The sequence below is a fragment of the Sander lucioperca genome, chromosome 2 (assembly GCF_008315115.2).
Source record: "Sander lucioperca isolate FBNREF2018 chromosome 2, SLUC_FBN_1.2, whole genome shotgun sequence".
NCBI lineage: Eukaryota > Metazoa > Chordata > Actinopteri > Perciformes > Percidae > Sander > Sander lucioperca.
The window spans coordinates 23,749,813-23,769,268 of NC_050174.1; the positions used below are offsets into that span (position 1 = coordinate 23,749,813).

General features: G+C 39.1%; 2 protein-coding genes and 1 long non-coding RNA gene across 3 annotated transcripts; all 3 read right to left on the minus strand.

The window, feature by feature from the left end:
• Positions 1–25: 25 nt before the first annotated feature.
• Positions 26–10,096, minus strand: LOC116050519 (P2X purinoceptor 4-like). The gene is made up of 12 exons (XM_031300635.2): positions 9,931–10,096; positions 9,066–9,213; positions 6,751–6,822; positions 4,813–4,885; positions 4,619–4,715; positions 4,456–4,536; positions 3,176–3,317; positions 881–1,017; positions 705–798; positions 541–606; positions 351–455; positions 26–197 (listed from the first exon to the last, which is right to left on the minus strand). Exons 1-12 carry the CDS (start codon positions 10,071–10,073, stop codon positions 159–161), a joined length of 1,197 nt encoding a protein of 398 aa, XP_031156495.2. The 5' UTR covers positions 10,074–10,096; the 3' UTR covers positions 26–158.
• A 3,611-nt stretch (positions 10,097–13,707) lies between these two features.
• Positions 13,708–14,254, minus strand: LOC118493842. Its single transcript, XR_004895871.1, has 3 exons — positions 14,185–14,254; positions 13,965–14,049; positions 13,708–13,790 (listed from the first exon to the last, which is right to left on the minus strand). It is a non-coding gene; the product is annotated as an uncharacterized LOC118493842 (long non-coding RNA).
• A 437-nt stretch (positions 14,255–14,691) lies between these two features.
• On the minus strand, positions 14,692–19,002 carry LOC116050513 (P2X purinoceptor 4-like). The gene is made up of 12 exons (XM_031300627.2): positions 18,717–19,002; positions 17,408–17,555; positions 17,072–17,143; positions 16,443–16,515; positions 16,249–16,345; positions 16,087–16,167; positions 15,831–15,972; positions 15,544–15,680; positions 15,364–15,457; positions 15,202–15,267; positions 15,012–15,116; positions 14,692–14,857 (listed from the first exon to the last, which is right to left on the minus strand). Exons 1-12 carry the CDS (start codon positions 18,851–18,853, stop codon positions 14,819–14,821), a joined length of 1,191 nt encoding a protein of 396 aa, XP_031156487.1. The 5' UTR covers positions 18,854–19,002; the 3' UTR covers positions 14,692–14,818.
• Positions 19,003–19,456: the final 454 nt, after the last annotated feature.

Sequence of the window (19,456 nt, forward strand, 5' to 3'; positions counted from 1 at the left end):
TAATTTCATCAACAATCTACACTCATTTTCAACATTTCATCAGTTTTATTGAAGAATTCAAATGATGTGGAAGATCTATGTTTTTATGTCATTTTTTTTCAGAGCATGTTCAGCAGGTTCCCGCTGCAGAAAAATGTTCCCATGTTGATGAGACCATGTTAATGGGTTCCGTAGCTGGTGCCTGCTCCCATTGACACCTGTTTTATAAAAACAGAAGAAAACAGATTATCTGTCGAGTAAAATTATATGTTAACAAAAATTATATATAACACAATATGTTTTTCATTCAATACTAATTACTGTAAGCAGTGAGGAATGTAGAATGTGAAACTAAAGGATTGGCCGCTTACTGATTCAGTTTCAGCGTCCTCATTCAGATTTGTGACCTTCTGTTTGCGGTAACGATCTCTTTTACGCATGCATGTCAGCATAAACCAGTCAGTAACAACGGGGATCTGTAGGAAAACATCAAAGAAATTTCTAGAAAATTGCATTATTTTTAATCACATATTACGTACAGGATTGAACATGTCTACTCACCAATCTGAGGATTGATAATGCTGCACCCAAGTTCACTATTGTTGGTACAATTCCAAATTTCCCTGCCTGCGAGATAAAAGAACAAACCCAGATATTGTCAGAGCAAAGAGAACAACATTTAGCTGATGAAGTCTTTGCAACTTAAAGATTTATTCTGGCCTCACAGTTCCAAATACAATGACGTCAAACCGGATCCCGTATGCTTTGATTAAGGTTCTAGTTTCCTCTCCATCTTGGGTCTTGTAGTATTTTGCAAACCTAAAAGAAGTGTTTTTTTAAAAATGTTTTTATCCCCAACTTAATCCATTTATTAATGAGTATTTGTTAACCATGGTTTCACCTAAAGTTGTATCCAGGAGCCACATTATTGACCGGATGTTTGCTGTCCAGCCTGCGGAAGCTGTACTTGGGGTAACATTTCCCTGCCCACCAGTCCAGGTCACAGCTCCAGTCAATAATAATACCGAGGACACCACCCTTTAGAAACATACAATACAAATCATCCATTATCCAGCTGTGTATACAGTCTCCAAGTGTAGACAAATATGACACTATAAACACTTCTGACCTTACAACTGAAATTGGTGCAATATGTAATATATGTACTGTATTTAATCAAAAAAATACCACAATATGTCATCAGAAATTAAGGAAACATGCTAATTTGAAATACTATGTTTTCTGACAACAATACTAAAGCCAGTATTTTCTCCCTTTGAAATTTCCATTCCGTGACAGAATGTCTGTTTGTGTTTTGGCCTGTGTGTTGTTATCAACTGCCTATTTTGACAGCCCGGCCGGGTTGCCAGACATACTGTACCTGTAAAATTGCAAACCCAGCGCGCTTCAGCTTTAGTACAGCCATGGAAGCAGCAAACAAACAAACGGGATCAATGTTAATAGATTCATTCTACCCGCCCTAAAAAAAACTTGCCATCTTTCTGAATGATTGCATAACCAGAGACGAGGTAAAACACGGGTAAATATTGGAGATGCGTTTAAAAGATGGAGACAGCTTAGAGCCCAAAAGGACACCGAGTTGACTAATTTCCTCTTAAACAGGTAAGCGTTGAGCTTCATTCATTTATATTATGGCTAACGTAGGGATAGTCATTTTCATTCATTTCAACATTCATGTGCTTGCATTTAATTATATAGAGTACTCAAGGTTAGTTACTCGCAAAACTTTTTTAGACAAGGCCGGTGAAGTGATCCTGACTGGTACTAACGCCGCCATGCTAATACAAGCTAACTGCCAACGTAGGGTCCATGACATATGCCAGAAACCGCAAGTTTTGACTCCTAATGGAAACATGCAATTTAACTTTGGCAAAACACCCTTTAGCCTGAATTGTTGGATTGGGACACAGTATTCTCTACAGGTCGCTTTGAAATGTATGTAACGTTATGTTATTGTGGCTAACGTTACCATCGCAAGCTTCAAGGTTATGATATGTTGGACTGTAAGATGATTCCCACTTTTTTACAAACTGGCATGCAACCATAACGTGTAATGTACTGACTGAACAGTGTATAGACAAGCTGTATAACGGGTCTGGAAGTAGTAGTAGTACCGACAATCTCCTCCTTGCCGAAATTGTTCCCCCGCTTCTGTTCAGTGGGCGTAGCTGACAGACAGTGACTGTGCCTTGGGTACAGACGACCATAAGGTTGCGGTCTTTTTAGAGGCTGTTGCAGTGACGTTAAGCCGAGAAAAGGTGGCTGTCAGTCGGGCACAAAGCTCCGCAAGGTCGCAGTCTTTTTAGCGGTCGTTGTTGTTACGGGTAGTCGATAAAAGGTGGCCAGGTACAGAGCTTGGCGAGAGCACGGGATTTTATAACCGTCAACAAAGCAGCATCTAGCAACTCCGGTGCACTGTGGAGTAATGTCTGGCAATGTGAGATTAGCATCAAGCTAACATTGACATTGTGTGAAGTTGGGTTTAGCGTTCTCTAGTCTATAGTATATACTTGACGTTTTCACTTTCCTACCGTTGCTGCCGGAAAATCCGCTGGATTTCACTCATGTAGGCTGCATATCCGTTGCCTTGGGCTTCCTTTGTGTTGGCATTTTAAACTCTGGTCGATTTATGAGGACTATGGTTAACATTTTCTTAGATCTCTGCAAGATAAATTCAGAAAGCTAACTAGACTATCTGTCCAATCTGAGTTTTCTGTTGCATGGCTTAAACAACTTTTAAACGTACATGTCCACCAAAACAAGTTCCTTCCAAGCTTATTTTGCAGCGGCACTGCGGCTTTTTTTCCGGTGCTTAGCACCGCGCAAGACGGTTTAAAAAAATGCAAATAAACCAGAGCACGTTCTCCTCCCATCCCTGAATACTGTATGGAATAGCCAGACTCTCCTCCAGCACACTTTGGAGGAGGGTCTGGCAAAGCGAGACTAAGCCTTCTCAACTTGGCAACTCCTGTGAACTTCAACACTGGGGGGTGGGGGGGGGGGGCAGGGGAGACGACTCTTGTCAGTATTTTGAATTTGGACTGCAGTAACCATTTTAAACGCTAGCTGTCCTTATTACATATTGGACCTTTAAGGGAGAGAGAAGAGTGGAGAGGTAAATTATACAGAAATGAACATTTTGAAAAACTTGTGTCATATTTAATTCTGGCCATACCTTTACAGCCATGTCTTGAAATTCCTCTCCAGCCTCTGAGACAATGTTTTTCAGGCGAAATATGGGGCAGTCAGGGTCTGTTGCACGATTGAATTCACACCTCTTCAGGTATGAGGAGTTAATATGTGGCAGAATATTTCTTCTGGGGGAGGAAGGATCCAAGAAATACATTTGATATAATGGCACACAATGAAACAGCCAGTGGTGGAGGGAGTACTGAATCTCAGTACTTAAGTAAAAGTCCAAATAACCAGAGACATAAGTACCACAATGACAACCCTACTTAAGTAAAAGTAAAAAGTACCTGATTTTAAATGTACTTTAAGTATTAAAAGTAAAAGTACTTGCATGACGATTTATTGTCTTAATCTTATTTGCATATTACCATTTTAAATGGTAATATGCAAATAAGAAAACAAAGTTGGTTAGTTGGTTAGTTTGCACCTTGGTCAGTGAGGGCACTGTGTCTAGCGACCCGTGATTTACAAAGGCGTGGTTCAGTTATTTTGATGCTGAGCTTCGACAGTATCCATACTGTCCACTACCACAAACAAGGCCTGGCTTTTAAAAAAAGTTCATATCCTAACATAAGCATAAAACAGAAATATGTTGTTATAATCGGAATATGGTTGGTTTTATTCATGGTTGTATTTACGCTTTTATTTCCTTTAAAAAAATAAAGTGTGTGAAGCAGCGGAAATGGTGAGGCGGATGTGAAGAGGTCCAGCCAAATAAATAAGATATAAATGCGTCTTACGCAGCCTAGCGGAGAAGTAAACGATGCTGTGGAGAGAAATAGATGGCAACTATGATTTACCAACGGGAATAATAAAAAACATACATTTTAATTTTCACTTCTACCAGATGCTGTATTACCGAGGGTCAGCGGTGCTGCGCCCGGGCTCTGGAGCACCGGAGCCGGCTTGGAAGCCGATGAAGGATCAGCGGTGCCCCATTTATATCTATGGCAACCAAACTTCACTGGTGAGACAAACGTGTGACGGTCAGGAAGATGTTTTGGCAGTGGGGAAAAACTGATCAGAAAATGTAACGGAACGTTGTAGAAATGTAGTGGTGTAGAAAGTATAGATAATTGCTGCAAAATGTAACGAAGTAAAAGTCAAAAGTATGCACTATTGATTCTACTTAAGTAAAGTACAGATACGTGAAAAATGTACTTAAGTACAGTAACGAAGTATTTGTACTTCGTCACATTCCACCACTGGAAACAGCAGCTTTGCATACGATAAGAGCCTTTCTTTTGACATTTAGAAACTGACCTGTGAACGTTGAACTTCGGGTATGTTATACTGTTTTTGATCAACACAGTGAAGTTCTCTGCTGAAGCCAGCAGTGCATGTCTGTGGGAAACAACATGTCAAGCGATACGTACATTACACTATAATAACTTATAAATACTATTAACATTGCATATATTCTTACTCGGGCAGCTTAGTGTCTATTTCAAGAGGGCACCATGAGAGCACTTCACAGGTCTTGGCAGTCGTGGAATAGTTTTCACACAGCCCTGTCTGTATACCTGAGAGGGAAATTGGTCAGTCAGGTGGTGTTTGCTGTATGTAGACATCCTTTATCAACCCATATTAATCTGATGCCACCCAGTGAGGAAAGCCTACCATTGCCTCGAGGATCACTGTGTCCTTCGATGCAGTCACAATCATCCATGCAAGTAGTTGATGGGTTTGGAACCTGGAGGAGAAATCAATGGTGTTAATCTGTTAATCTGATGTGACCCTTTTATCAGAATCAGAATACTTTATTGATCCCCTCAGGGAAATTATTTGGTTGCAGTTGCTCACAGTCAAATTCAAAGTAAAATAAGAGTAAGAAAAGTGCAAGTCAATAACTTTATAAAGTAACATAGCTACAGTAATAAATAAATAAAAACATTAAGTAGAAGTAAGTGAGATTAGGTTAGAAGTACGATTAGGTTAAAAAGATTGTTTCAAATTAATTGTACAAATTCTATTGTAGTGCAGTGTCAACATATTTGAGTATGATGCATCTCAGAATACTCTGTTACTAAAATTATTGGCAGTGGTGGAACTAAGTACATTTACTCAAGTACTGTACTTAAGTACAAATTTGAGGCAGGGGCGTAGCACAAAATTCTTTATAGGCCCCTCTCCGCATTCACAGCTATTCATTCAAGTATCTTTGTGTACTCAGTCCCCTCCCCAATTAAACTACCAGACAATATAACGGCCTACAAGTCCAGCTGAACTGATTAGCCGATTTAACGCTTAGTTGATTGACAGAACTGGTTTGATCGTCTCTAAAATGTGAAGATTTTTCTGCAATGAGTCCTTTTACTTTTAATACTTTAAGTACATTTCCCGGATGATACTTACATACATTTTCAATACAGGACTTTTTCTTTCTTACAGTGTGCTATTAGTACTTTTACTTAAGTAAAGAATCTGAATACTTCTTCCACCACTGGTTATTGGCCTAAGCAGGTTGGTGTTGTGAATATGTAACATTCCACTCAACAAAAAAGTCTGAACAAAGCCTCTCACATCTTTTTCAACTGGTAAATTGGTATCTCAGTTTTCCTTCCTGAAGATGTATCTGCGTGAACCTACCTTAAACCAATCCTCTCCTGGTGCCTCTTTCTTACCTGTATCTACTCTCACGTCATTGAAGTGAATAGAGATTTTTTTTTGGAAAAAGTATATATTATTATGTGTGTCATTAAACCATTAGATTATTGTGAACTGAACCTCGCTTTGTGTCACTTTGTTCTCCGAGGGCTTGTAACTGCTTTCAGAATCAACTCACAGAGGTCAAGCCAGTAGATGATAGGATAAGAACCACAAAACAATCGTGATCGGATTGTTTCATAACAGTGTTTATGTAAGCTGAACAATAACAATGAATCTAAATAATGTGCAGAGTCCCTAGTTGGCCCTGACCTTAGCTTCTATGACTTGTCCATAACAATCCATATATACTATATCCAACACGGTCTCACGGCAGTTCGTGTAATTGTCACGTTATTTTTAATCTATTGATTCGTGTACAACAACACGTTTATCTCGTTTTTTTCGTGGTGGCCAGCACGAAATGGGAACCATCTAATCAGAGGTTGGGTTTAGGAAACGATTAACGGGGAAAGCAAACGTCACACCCCGGGACATGATCCGCGGTCTCTGGGGGACACGCAACAACAACAACGGGACGGCGGAGGTTGGGTTTAGGAAAAAAACAACGGGGAAAGGACGCCTCACACGCCAGGAGACGGCCGCGGGGGACGCGTGACAATAACGGGACGGTTGTGATTAGGAAAACAACGGGGAAACAAAACGCCACACGCGGGATGCGATCCCCGGTCTCCCGGGTGAAAGTCCTGTATTGTTTGACTTATTTTCAGCTTTTCATACTACTCCCTAACGTATTTTGTGCTGTGAACACGAAATATGCTTCCAATTGAAATAAATTACTTTACATTTTCGTGCTGGCCACCATGAAAAAAACCGAGAAAAACGTCCCCGTGAACACGAATCAATAGATTAAATAACGTGACCATTTCACGAACTGGATCAGTGACTCACCTCAGGACAACGTGACTGAGTCTGATTGGGGGTAACAACCATATTGGTTATAACAAAGAATGAGTTGTCACCCTGTTAGACAGAAGAGAAGCACAAATGTCACAAGGCAATGAAATACTCATCTTGCTCACAGTCATAGTTGAACAAACATTATGTACATTATGTAACCTGTTTTGTAATGGGCATTTTTTGGTTCTGTGCTGTGTCTTGTTTAGTCTTTTCTATCTTGTTTATTTGTATTTTAAAAAGCCTTCTTAACATTAAGGCCAGGGGACTACAGATGAAAAATAGCCTTTTGGCTAGTTCTGGCACTTTTAACCCATGCAAAAGAAAAAGTGTTTTATTAATTTCCACTGTCCCCTTCTTAAAGCACCAAAGCACTTTTCCTCTTCTGTCCCCCTACAGGTTGGAAGCGGAATTGTCCATTATCATTGAAACTACAGATCCGCTACCCAATCTGTCAAACTTGCAAAGTGCGGTTATAGCCGATAGAGAGCCGCAAAACGAATGCAGAATTGCCGTTCACCCTGTTACGAGTTGATGAACCATTTTGAAACGATTTTGGAAACATTATTTTAAGGTACAAAAGAATCTTTGGTTTTGCTTTAAATAAACTGAATTGAATCAGTTCAACACTAGTCTATATACACCACATTTCACTTCTGTCATTGCTCCGGTGCCGCCGGAAATTCCGCCGGATGTCCCACATGAAGGCCAGATGTCCGTGACTTTCCTCTTTCTTTGTGTTGGAATTTTAAACTCCGGTAGATTTATGAGGACTATGGATAACTGCTCCTCAGATCTTTGCAGGGTAAATCCAGACAGCTAGCTAGACTCTCTGTCCAATCTGAGTTTTCTGCTGCACGACTAAAACAATCTTTGAACGTACATGTTCCACCAAAACAAGTTCCTTCTCGAGGCTATTTTGCTTAGCACCGCCCAAGACGATTGTGATTGGTTTAAAGAAATGCAAATAAACCAGAGCATGTTTTTCTCCCATCCCGGAATGCTGTTTGGACTAGCCAGGCCCTCCTCCGCAGAGCTGTGGAGGAAGGTCTGGCAAAGCGAGACTAGTTCAACACAATTGCCATGTCATTTACCATGGAGCAGTGTTTCTCAAATGGTCAAGTAGAACTTTATTTATCCCCAAAGGGGTAATTGGTTTTGCAGCAGTGACAAGTACACAAGTAATAATAATGTAAAAAAAAAAAAACTTAACTTGTAAACTTAATTCAAATTAAAAAAAAGCCATATTTATCATGCGTGGTTGTGGTAAGGCTGATATTACCTTATCCTATTTAAAGGTGCTCTAAGCGATGTTGGGTGACAGCACTTCTTGTTGACGTTCAAAGTATTTTCAAACAAAATGAGGCTAGCTCGCCCCTCCCTCCTCCTCATCCCGTCCCCTCTCCCTCCCTTCCGTGCTTCCGCGCACTAACCCCCCAACCCCCACGCCAAATCCTTCTTGTTGGTTATTGGCTGGAACGCTGGAACACTGTTTGTTATGTTTGGTGGTGCAGGTTGGCACAGTTTGTTTTTATTGCCGTTTGTGGAGCCTGGGCTGTCTACAGAGACCGCGTTTTTTTACATTGTGTTCAGGGGACAGGCAGCTTGCGGATAGTGAGGAGATGTTTGCTGTATATGACAAAAAATGTTGTAGCCTAAAAAATGCGTGACATTGCTTAGAGCACCTTTAAGTTTAGCAGTGAGATGGCTGAAGGTATGAATGAGTTTATTTATATAGTTGGTTTTGACTAGTGGGTATTTGAAGCTCGAACCAGAAGGCAGGGTCTGAAACTCTGGGTGCAGGGGGTGGGTGCTGTCAGACAGGATGGATTCTGCTTTCTTTAACAGCTGTTTGTTATACAAATTGGACAGACTTTTCTATTGAGTACCCGTGATGCTGCTACAGACCTTGATTACCTTTGTCAAATGGGGAGTACTTTGCGGTACTGCAGGGGGTATAAGAGAGTTTTTTTTCCATGCATAATATTTCCTAAAATAAGTATACTATAATAATGAATGACCTTAATGATGGATTCTAAACATTTCAAATGTAGGCTAGCATTTCAGTTACAAGGTTGTTGTTTAGCCTAACAGGCACAGCATTGTACCTCTTTATATAGGCTTTTGTTTCTAAATGTTTTGCTCCGTTCAGGGGGTACTAAAAAATCTTTTTTTCAAAGGAGGTACTGTACATTAATGAAAAAAAAGCTTGAGAACCACTGCCATAGATTATAAGTTCAAATGGAGAGCGGTTGTTAAGTTTGTGCGTGGGTATTTCTGTAATAAAGACGAAATGTATGGTTAGATACCTGGGATGGGATAACATAATCAGCCACATCCCAAAACCGGGGGTCCATGTCAGTTGTGTTGGTGAAGGCAAAACCTTTGACTTTGGTGGTGACGCTACTGATGACAGAGTCTGTCTCCTGGTAGGCCTTCCGCACCACACACACATACCTGCAGGTTTACAGCAGTAGGACACTTTTAACAATGCAATCAAATCATAAAAAATCACCAGGCAGCTCATTATAACAGTATTCCATGACAAGTTAGCTTCATATCCCCATTCAGTGGTGAAATGTAACTATGTATACTCAAGTAGTGTACTTGAGTACAAATTTGAGTTACTTATACTTTTCTTTTCCAGCCATTTTCCACTTCTACTCCACTACATTTCTGAGGGAAATATTGTACACTACATTCATCTGTCAGCTTTAGTTACTGGTCACTTCACAAATTAAAATGTTTGCACACAAAACAAAGTTATTTACAGTAGTTTATAAAATACAATGTTTTATTATAAATGAAACTACCCAACATTATAACGGCCTACAAGTCCAGCTGTAATGATTAGCCGATTTAACACTTAGCTGATTGACAGAACTGATTGATTGTTTCCAGTTTCTAAAATGTGAGGATTTTTCTGCATTGAGTACTTTTACTTTTGATACTTTAAGCACATTTTCCTGATGATACTTATTGACATTTCTAATGCAGGACTCTTACTTGTAACAGAGTATTTTTACAGAGTGGTATTAGTATACCACACTGTATGTATATATATATATATATTAGTAATACTTTTCCACCACTCCCACATTTGACCAAATCCCAACCAAGTACACCATATATACACCACCCCCCACCCCCCCCCTCCCATCATTTGTTACTTACCCCACCACATACAGCAACACCAGAAGCTGGCCGAACCTGAAGACACATCCTACCCCAATGTCTGGAATAACCAGTGTTTTAGGTGTTTGATAGTCAAACGCATAATGCAGACAGCGCTGACTGAAGCCTGCAGGCTTGCTCATCTCTGCACCGCACACACCAGTGATGGACTGTGCAACGATGATGAGTGAACATAGCTGCCCTTATTCAAATTATTGTAATCAAATCATCTTTGTCCTGAGTGCGTTTTCCAAGTAGTACACACATAGTAGTGAACATACAGTAGGTTTAAACTAACCACATACAGTATAGGCGACAAAACACTATCTATATTTTCTGACTGTATAGGTGGTGAGCCAGAGATGATCCAGTGTAAAAATAAGTTTGCAGGGCTGGTACGTTTCATTGTCACACATTGAAAAGAGAATGGGATCTTTGCAGCACTGTTAACTGACCAGAGAACCTGAAATACATACAGTAAGTTACATGTAACAATAGAATACGGCAGAGTAGAATTGGCAAGGACATTGTTATTATTTTGATCATACTTTAGCAAATATTATCTGTATATATTTCCAATGGGAGTCCTTTCACCAGTGTTATATAGCTACATTTTGTTTATTTGAAAGTTTTGATTGGTATGTTAAAGTGTAAATGCTGTAGTAAAAAATCATAAATACATGATCTGACTGCAGTATTATAATATTGTACATGTGGAGTAGAGTTGAATAATTTAGCTGTTAAATTATGAGGAAATAAATGATATTATATATTATACTTATATTACATATTGTCACTGTCAGGCAAAAACCTTATATGTCCAAAACTGTTGCTTTTCAGCAAATGAAGAAAGGCTAATTTAAAAAAAACATTTTTTGACCTATTTTTCTCGGACGACGTCAGAGAAAATCACAACACTGTTTAAGTATTTGTAAAACTCACAGTCAGATGTAAATTGTGACCAATTGCATTGATTAAGGGGGAAAAAAATTAAAATGATGAAATATGGAGATACAAGGTTTCCGCCCATCAGCGACGATATATGGATGTGAACATGCCAAACACACTGCACTAACTGCAGATTGTTGAAACCACCTATTATTACTTAATGACTTTTCCTTAATTCTCTATACTCTGTTCATTCAAAGTATTCAACTCAGGAATGCATGTGTCCCAGGAGCCTCTGCTGTGTGTAACCAGTTCTTCAGTAGACACCATGTATAAGGCAGGGGTCCAATTCTTGTCTCCAAAGTTGTATCAACAGTCCATCAGAGGAAAAGATGGTGACACAGTGAACCATGTGTGCATGTGTCACAACATAATTATGTCAGTGGAATACCCTCCCATCACAGCTAATTACATTTGCAAATCTTCAAACCTTTTCATGCCTGACCAAAACGCTGGATATTGTCACAGCAAACTTGTACAAGTTTATATATATATATATATATATATATATATATATATATATATATATATATATATATATATATATATATATATATATATATATATATATATATATATATATATATTTGGAATGCACAGCTTTGTTCCCATCAAATTTTATTGCACTAAATCCATTCTCTGCACATATTCGTGAATGGGCAGGGTTGGGTTTGAGACTAGTTTTAGGATGTGGGAATGACTGAGCCCAATCATTTTATTGCTGCAACTTTGCACATATTTGCAAATTATCGTAAATCGGTGGGGTGGGAAATGTGAATGACAATGTTTGTAAAATTGTATAACCTGATGTTTTGAATTCCATTTGCCTTGAATTCTGTTATTATATTTTTGTTAAGGGTGAAGCTGTCAGTTTAACATGCAAAGGTTCACTGCTGTGTGCTCCTCTTTACTAATCTACTCACTGGTGTGAAGATACCGAGACAACATACTGCAGCAAACACAATGAAACTTTTGTAAAAACTCACCACACATTTACATGCCACTTTCAGATACTCGCACTGTGAAACCCTAAACTGATCAAAAAGCGTGTAGCCTGCACACTGAGGAGCGTGTTACTCCGATTCTCCAGCGGGCGTATCTGTGCTGTGTTCCGGTTTTGTTCCATTTTCCACCACGCGCCATACCACACCGGGAGCGTTTCAGAGGTGGAGCGTTTCAGAGGCGGAGCTTCTTGCTGCCAGACTCGCAGATTTTATTGTCTCTACAAGTACTTTACAGAACAATCACGTGTTAATTAAGCTAGTATCTAACTTCCACTTATGGTTATGGTTATTGTATTTAGCAGACACTTTTGTCCAAAGCAACCAAATATGAATCTTACAATAGTTAAAATTAACAGTGAACTGTTTTTAAAAGTTGCTAAGCCAATATTAAGCAAAATAGTAATAATAACAATAATGGCAATACAATATCAAATATCAATAATAATACAAAAAAATAAACAAATACCATAAATATACAAATCATAACTCTAAGAATGAATTAATTATTTAAGTGTAAGATCAACAGATAAGTCTTGAGACCCCTCTTGAAGCTATCACATGAACGCAGAACACTAGGCAACTCATATCATAGAATGCACTCATATTTTAAGAGGACTGTCTGCAGGGAATCCAATCACAGTGGGGGCCGCCTGGGCCACAAATGCCAGGGCCGACTTTTTGTCCCAGTCCAACCCTGCTCCAAGATGAATCTCTCGTTGTCCGTGGTGTTGTAGAGGAGACATAAACGATATTGGGGGGGTATCTTTTGGTAAATTGACTGGATGCTCTCACTTTCTACCTGGCTGGGTTAGGGTTAGGTCTCAGATCTCTGCAGGGTAAATCCAGACAACTAGCTAGACTATCTGTCCAATCTGAGTTTTCTGTTGCATGACTAAAACAACTTTTAAACCTACACATGTTCCACCAAAACAAGTTCCTTCCAAGCCTATTTTGCAGTGGCACCGCAGCTTTTCTCCGGTGCTTAGTACTGCCCAAGACGTTTGTGATTGGTTTAAAGAAATGCCAATAAACCAGAGCATGTTTTCCTCCTACTTTCAAGTTTCTTTTAGTTATTAAGTCCATGTTGTCATATTCACGCAGGTAAAAAAGAAAGAAAGGCTACAGCAGTGTCAGTAGACTGCATACACAATATACATATGGATATTTTTTCTCATTGGACAGCGTAGACACAAAGAAATGCTAATTCATTAATAAAACTAATGAAGTACAGTCAATATTTGTAGTGTTTCAGTGCTGAATTTTTAAGTACAATATGAAGGCATCTACAGTGTATTCTAGAAAAAAATAAAAAAAACAACCTTTCATGAAGTTGAATTTTTTTTTTTCATGGATAAGAAAGGTTTCACACTGTGTAGACTCAGCAAAGTACCTGATTCCTAAAGCCCTTATCAACACCCAGGGTCTGCGTGAAAAAGCAGTGTTTGATTCCTAGATGGCACATGAGGTAGGCCAGGTCAAAAGTCCACACACTCTCTGTCAGCTTGAGCTCCCAGCATGCTCTCTGAAACTCCTCATCACTGACTGGATGGAGGTACCTGCAAGATTAGACAGTTAGCCTGTGAATGCCTATGGGTTAACTGTAGTGCACCAGTGTTACACTTGTCAATCAGTTCCGTGTTTCTAGGCATTACAATTTCATTATCATATGCTCGGTGTTTACTATAGTTATTCAGAAGACCTTTGGCAGACTACATATAGCAAAAAATGATTAACACTTACTTTAGGACCATCCTGGAGCAGGCTAACCCACAGTCCCAGTGGAACAGCTGCCGAATGACAGGAACGTTCAGCAAGAGGTAGGCCAGGTCAATACTCCACACACTCTCTGTCAACTTGAGCTCCCAGCATGCTCTCTGAAACTCCTCATCACTGACTGGATGGAGGTGCCTGCAAGGTTAGACAGTTGGACTGTGAATGCCTATGGGTTAACTGTAGTGCACCAGTGTTTCTAGGCACTACAATTCTATTAACATATTCTCGGTGTTTACTGTAGTTGCAAATGCAAAAAAATATGATTAACACACTGATTTATTAAGTAAGCAACTTTGCTGTGTACTTTACTTCAGGACCATCCTGGAGCAGGCTAACCCACAGTCCCAGTCAAACAGCTGCCGAATGACAGGAACGTTCAGCAAGACGGCATCCTCTGAGAAAACCTGTGGTGTTATTATTAATGACTTTCACAACTGTAAACTGACGCTGCTATCGGAAAAACAATGTCAAGCTAGCTCAATTCGTAATGTTATGTTTAAAGTTAGTGACACCAGGTCGAGTCACTCACCTGTCATTCTGTTGTATTCTTTCTTAGACAAGTGGCCCACTAGCTAACGTTAACTCAAGACAAGCTGGCCTTGTTTACATCCCTGAAGCCGCGGTTGGGTTTCTTCATGGATGCTTAGTAGCAGAAACCAGCTGCCCAACTGCAACATTAGCTGTCAGGCTAACAGTATTAACGTAAAGTAGTCTGTTGGTAGGTTCGCTGCTTACAGCAAAGCTAGCTAGCTAGATCCTCAACGCACACCACTGCTTCACATACAATTATTAATTAACTAAACAATTAAATAAGCGATATAAGTAAGTATAAACTTTTTTAAAAAAAATGTTGCAAGTTTTTGTGACGGTGAAGCTCTGCTTCGGTTATCTGTTGTTTGCTAGCATACTGAGAAGCCTGTTTGTTCATTTTGTTATGCTGTAAATTATGCATCCCTGTGCGGGTAGTCTTCTTTAAAATGTTACAGGCTAGAAGGTAGGTTAATTTCATCAAAAATCTACACTCATTCTCAACATTTACAGTAAACCAGTTTTATTGAAGAATTCAAATGATGTAGAAGATCTATGTTTTCATGTAATTTTTTTCAGAGCATGTTCAGCAGGTTCCCGCTGCAGAAAAATGTTCCCATGTTGATGAGACCATGTTACTGGGTTCCGTAGCTGGTGCCCGTTCCCATTGACACCTGTTTTATAAAAACAGAAGAAAACAGATTATCTGTCTAGTAAAATTATATGTTAACAAAAATATATATACAACAAAATATGTTTTTCATTCAATACTAATTACTGTAAGCAGTGAGGAATGTAGAATGTGAAACTAAAGGATTGGCCGCTTACTGATTCAGTTTCAGCGTCCTCATTCAGATTTGTGACTTTATGTTTGCTGTAAAGATCTCTTTTACGCGTGCATGTCAGCAAAAACCAGTCAGTAACAACGGGAACCTGTAGGAAAACATCAATGCTTTTTCTAGAAAATTGCATTCTTTTTAATCACATATTACGTGCAGGACTGAACATGTCTACTCACCAAACTTAGGAAAGATAATGCTGCACCCAAGTTCACTATTGTTGGTACAATTCCAAATTTCCCTGCCTGCGAGATAAAAGAACAAACCCAGGTTTGCAGAGCAAAGAGAACAACATTTAGCTGATGAAGTCTTTGCAACTTAAAGATTTATTCTGGCCTCACAGTTCCAAATACAATGATGTCAAACCGGATCCCGTATGCTTTGATTAAGGTTCTAGTTTCCTCTCCATCTTGGGTCTTGTAGTATTTTGCAAACCTAAAAGAAGTGTTGTGTTTTTTTTTAATGTTTTTATCCCCAACTTAATCCATTTATTAATGAGTATTTGTTAACCATGGTTTCACCTAAAGTTGTATCCAGGAGCCACATTATTGACCGGATGTTTGCTGTCCAGCCTGCGGAAGCTGTACTTTGGGTAACATTTCCCTGCCCACCAGTCCAGGTCACAGCTCCAGTCAATAATAATACCGAGGACACCACCCTTTAGAAACATACAACAAAAATAATCCCTTATCAAGCTATGTATACAACTTAAATTTAAGGGAGATAAGAGACAAGGGAGTGTGGAGAGGTAAATTATACAGAAATTAACATTTTGTAAAATGTGTGTCATATTTAATTCTGGCCATACTTTTACAGCCATGTCTTGAAATTCCTCTCCAGCCTCTGAGACAATGTTTTTAAGGCGAAATATGGGGCAGTCAGGATCTGTTGCATGATTGAATTCACACCTCTTCAGGTATGAGGAGTTAATATGTGGCAGAATATTTCTTCTGGGGAAGGAAGGATCCAAGAAATACATTTGATATAATGGCACCCAATTAAACAGCATCTTTGCATATATACTGTACTGACAAGAGCCTTTCTTTTGACATTTAGAAACTGACCTGTGAACATTGAACTTCGGGTATGTTATACTGTTTTTGATCAACACAGTGAAGTTCTCTGCTGAAGCCAGCAGTGCATGTCTGTGGGAAACAACATATCAAGCCATACCTACATTATACTATAATTACTTATAAATACTATAACATTGCATATATTCTTACTCGGGCAGCTTAGTGTCTATTTCAAGAGGGCACCATGAGAGCACTTCACAGGTCTTGGCAGTCGTGGAATAGTTTTCACACAGCCCTGTCTGTATACCTGAGAGGGAAATTGGTCAGTCAGGTGGTGTTTGCTGTATGTAGACATCCTTTATCAACCCATATTAATCTGATGCCACCCAGTGAGGAAAGCCTACCATTGCCTCGAGGATCACTGTGTCCTTCGATGCAGTCACAATCATCCACGCAAGTAGTTGATGGGTTTGGAAGCTGGAGGAGAAATCAATGGTGTTAATCTGTTGATCTAGTATGAGGCATCTCAGAATGCTCTGTTACTAAAGTTATTGCCAGAGGTGGAATGTAACTAAGTACATTTACTCAAGTACTGTACTTAAGTACACATTTGAGGCAGGGGTGTAGCACAAAATTCTGGGCCCTGCACAAAGGCATTCTCTATGGGCCGCTCCCCGCATCCACAGCTATTCATTCTAGCATCTTTTTGGGGCCTCCTCACATGGGTCAGTGTACTCAGTCCCATGAAACGTCGTCAATATAGAATATTTTGAACTGAACCGTGTCACTTTGTTCCACGAGCGCTCTTAACTGCTTTCAGAATCAACTCAGAGGTCAAGCCAGTAGATGATAGAATAAGAACCACAAAACAATCATGATCAGATTGTTTCATAACAGTGTTTATGTAAGCTGAACAATAACAATGAATCTAAATAATGTGCAGAGTCCCTAGTTGGCCCTGACCTTAGCTTCTATGACTTGTCCATAACATTCCATATATACTATATCATATTTGGTAGCATCAGTGACTCACCTCAGGACAACGTGACTGAGTCTGATTGGGGGTAACAACCATATTGGTTATAACAAAGAATGAGTTGTCACCCTGTTAGACAGAAGAGAAGCACAAATGTCACAAGGCAATGAAATACTCATCTTGCTCACAGTCATAGTTGTACAAACTGTACATTATGTAACCTGTTTTGCTTTTTGGGCCTTTTTTTCAAATCTGTGCTGTATTATGTTAGTATAATTCTTCAAAGGGGGTACATTATTGAAAGAAAGTTTGAGAACCACTGCCATAGATGATGATTTAACATTTTTGTGCATGGGTATTTCCGTAATTAAGACGAAATGTATGGTTAGATACCTGGGATGGGATAACATAATCAGCCACATCCCAAAATCGGGGGTCCATGTCAGTTGTGTTGGTGAAGGCAAAACCTTTCACTTTGGTGGTAACGCTACTGATGACAGAGTCTGTCTCCTGGTAGGCCTTCTGCACCACACACACATACCTGCAGGTTTACAGCAGTAGGACACTTTTAACAATGCAATCAAATCATAACAAATCACCAGGCAGCTCATTACAACAGTATTCCATGACACGTTTAGCTTCATATCCCCATTCAGTGGTGAAATCTAACTTAGTATACTCAAGTACTGTACTTATGTCCAAATGTTGAGGTACAAATGTTAAACCTCAACCAAATGTTGAGGTTTAAAGTCCTCCTCCTCACCCACAAATTCATCTGTCAGCTTTAGTTACTGGTCACTTTACAAATTAAGATTTTTTTCACACAAAACACATTTAGTTTATAAAATACAATGTTTTATGATGAAGTAAAGTGCAGTATATAGACCTACTGTACAAGTTCAGCTAAAATGATTAGCCAATTAAACACTTAGTTGAATGACAGAACGGTTTAGAGCGTTTCTAGTTTCTAAAATGTGAGGATTTTTCTGAGTACTTTTACTTTTTATACTTTAAGTCAGGGATCTTCAACAGGTGGTCCAGGACCCCTAGGGGGTCCTCAGAGTCAATGCAGAGGGTGCTCCAAATAGCTGTTAATCTTTTCAAAAATTAAAAAAATCCTAAAATGAATCAAACATACTATTAGCAAATATAAATACCTCACTGATGATAGTCTTACTGGCCTATAGGTAAGGTAGTCCCTAAGATAGTCATCCACAGATACAGTTAACCCTAAGGATTCACTGTGTCACATGTGTTTTTAACATTAAAACATGATTTATAAAATCATGTCAACAATTATTAGGCTATTTTAATAGCTTAGTATTCTATGCAAAAAAAGGTATCTATAAAGGCTTTAGGCTGCCCTAAATGTTATTGTAGGACCAGATCAATATGCAACTTCATTTTATACAATATATGTAGTAGGCAGTCCCTGCTTCATCTTTCTTTCAGTTAAGGGGTCCTTGGCTTACAAACCGTTGAAGACCCCTGCTTTAAGTACATTTACCTGATGATACATACTGTTACGTAAGTAACATTTTCAATGCAGGATTTCTACTTGTAACAGAGTATTTCTACAGTGGTATTAGTATTTTTACTTTAGTTAAGGATCTGAATACTTCTTCCACCGCTGCCACATTTGACCAAATCCCAACCAAGTACACCATGCCCCCCCCCACCCCCACCATCATTTGTTACTTACCCCACCACATACAGCACCACCAGAAGCTGGGTGAACCTGAAGACACATCCTACCCCAATGTTTGGAATAACCAGTGTTTTAGGTGTTTCATAGTCAAACGTGTAATGCAGACAGCGCTGACAGAAGCCTGCAGTCATTCTGACCTTTGCACCGCGCACACCAGTGATGGACTGTGCAGTGATGATGATGAGTAAACATAGCTGCCCTTATTCAAATCGTTGTATTCAAATCTTCTTTGTCCTGAGTGTGTTTTACAAGTAGTACACACATAGTAGTGAACACACAGTAGGTTTAAACTAACCAGGCGGGACAAAATACTTTCTATATGTTCTGTATAAGTGGTGAGCCAGAGATAGATCATAGAGCTGGTACATGTCATTGTCACACATTGAATGACAATGTGAAGTTTATAAGCACTTTTGAGCTTTGCAGCACTGTTAACTGACCAGAGAACCTGAAATACATACAGTAAGTCACATGTAACAATAGAATACGGCAGAGTAGAAGTGGCAAAGACATTATTATTATTATCTTTAGCAAATATTATCTGTGTTTATTTCCAATGGGAATCCTTTCACCAGTGTTATATACTGTAGCTACATTTTGTATATTTGGTTTAATTGGTATGTAAACGTGTAAATGCTGAAGTAATAAATTATAAATACAAGATCTGACTGCAGTATTATAATATTGTACATGTGGAGTTGATTTGAAAAATGTAGCTGTAATATTATGAGGAA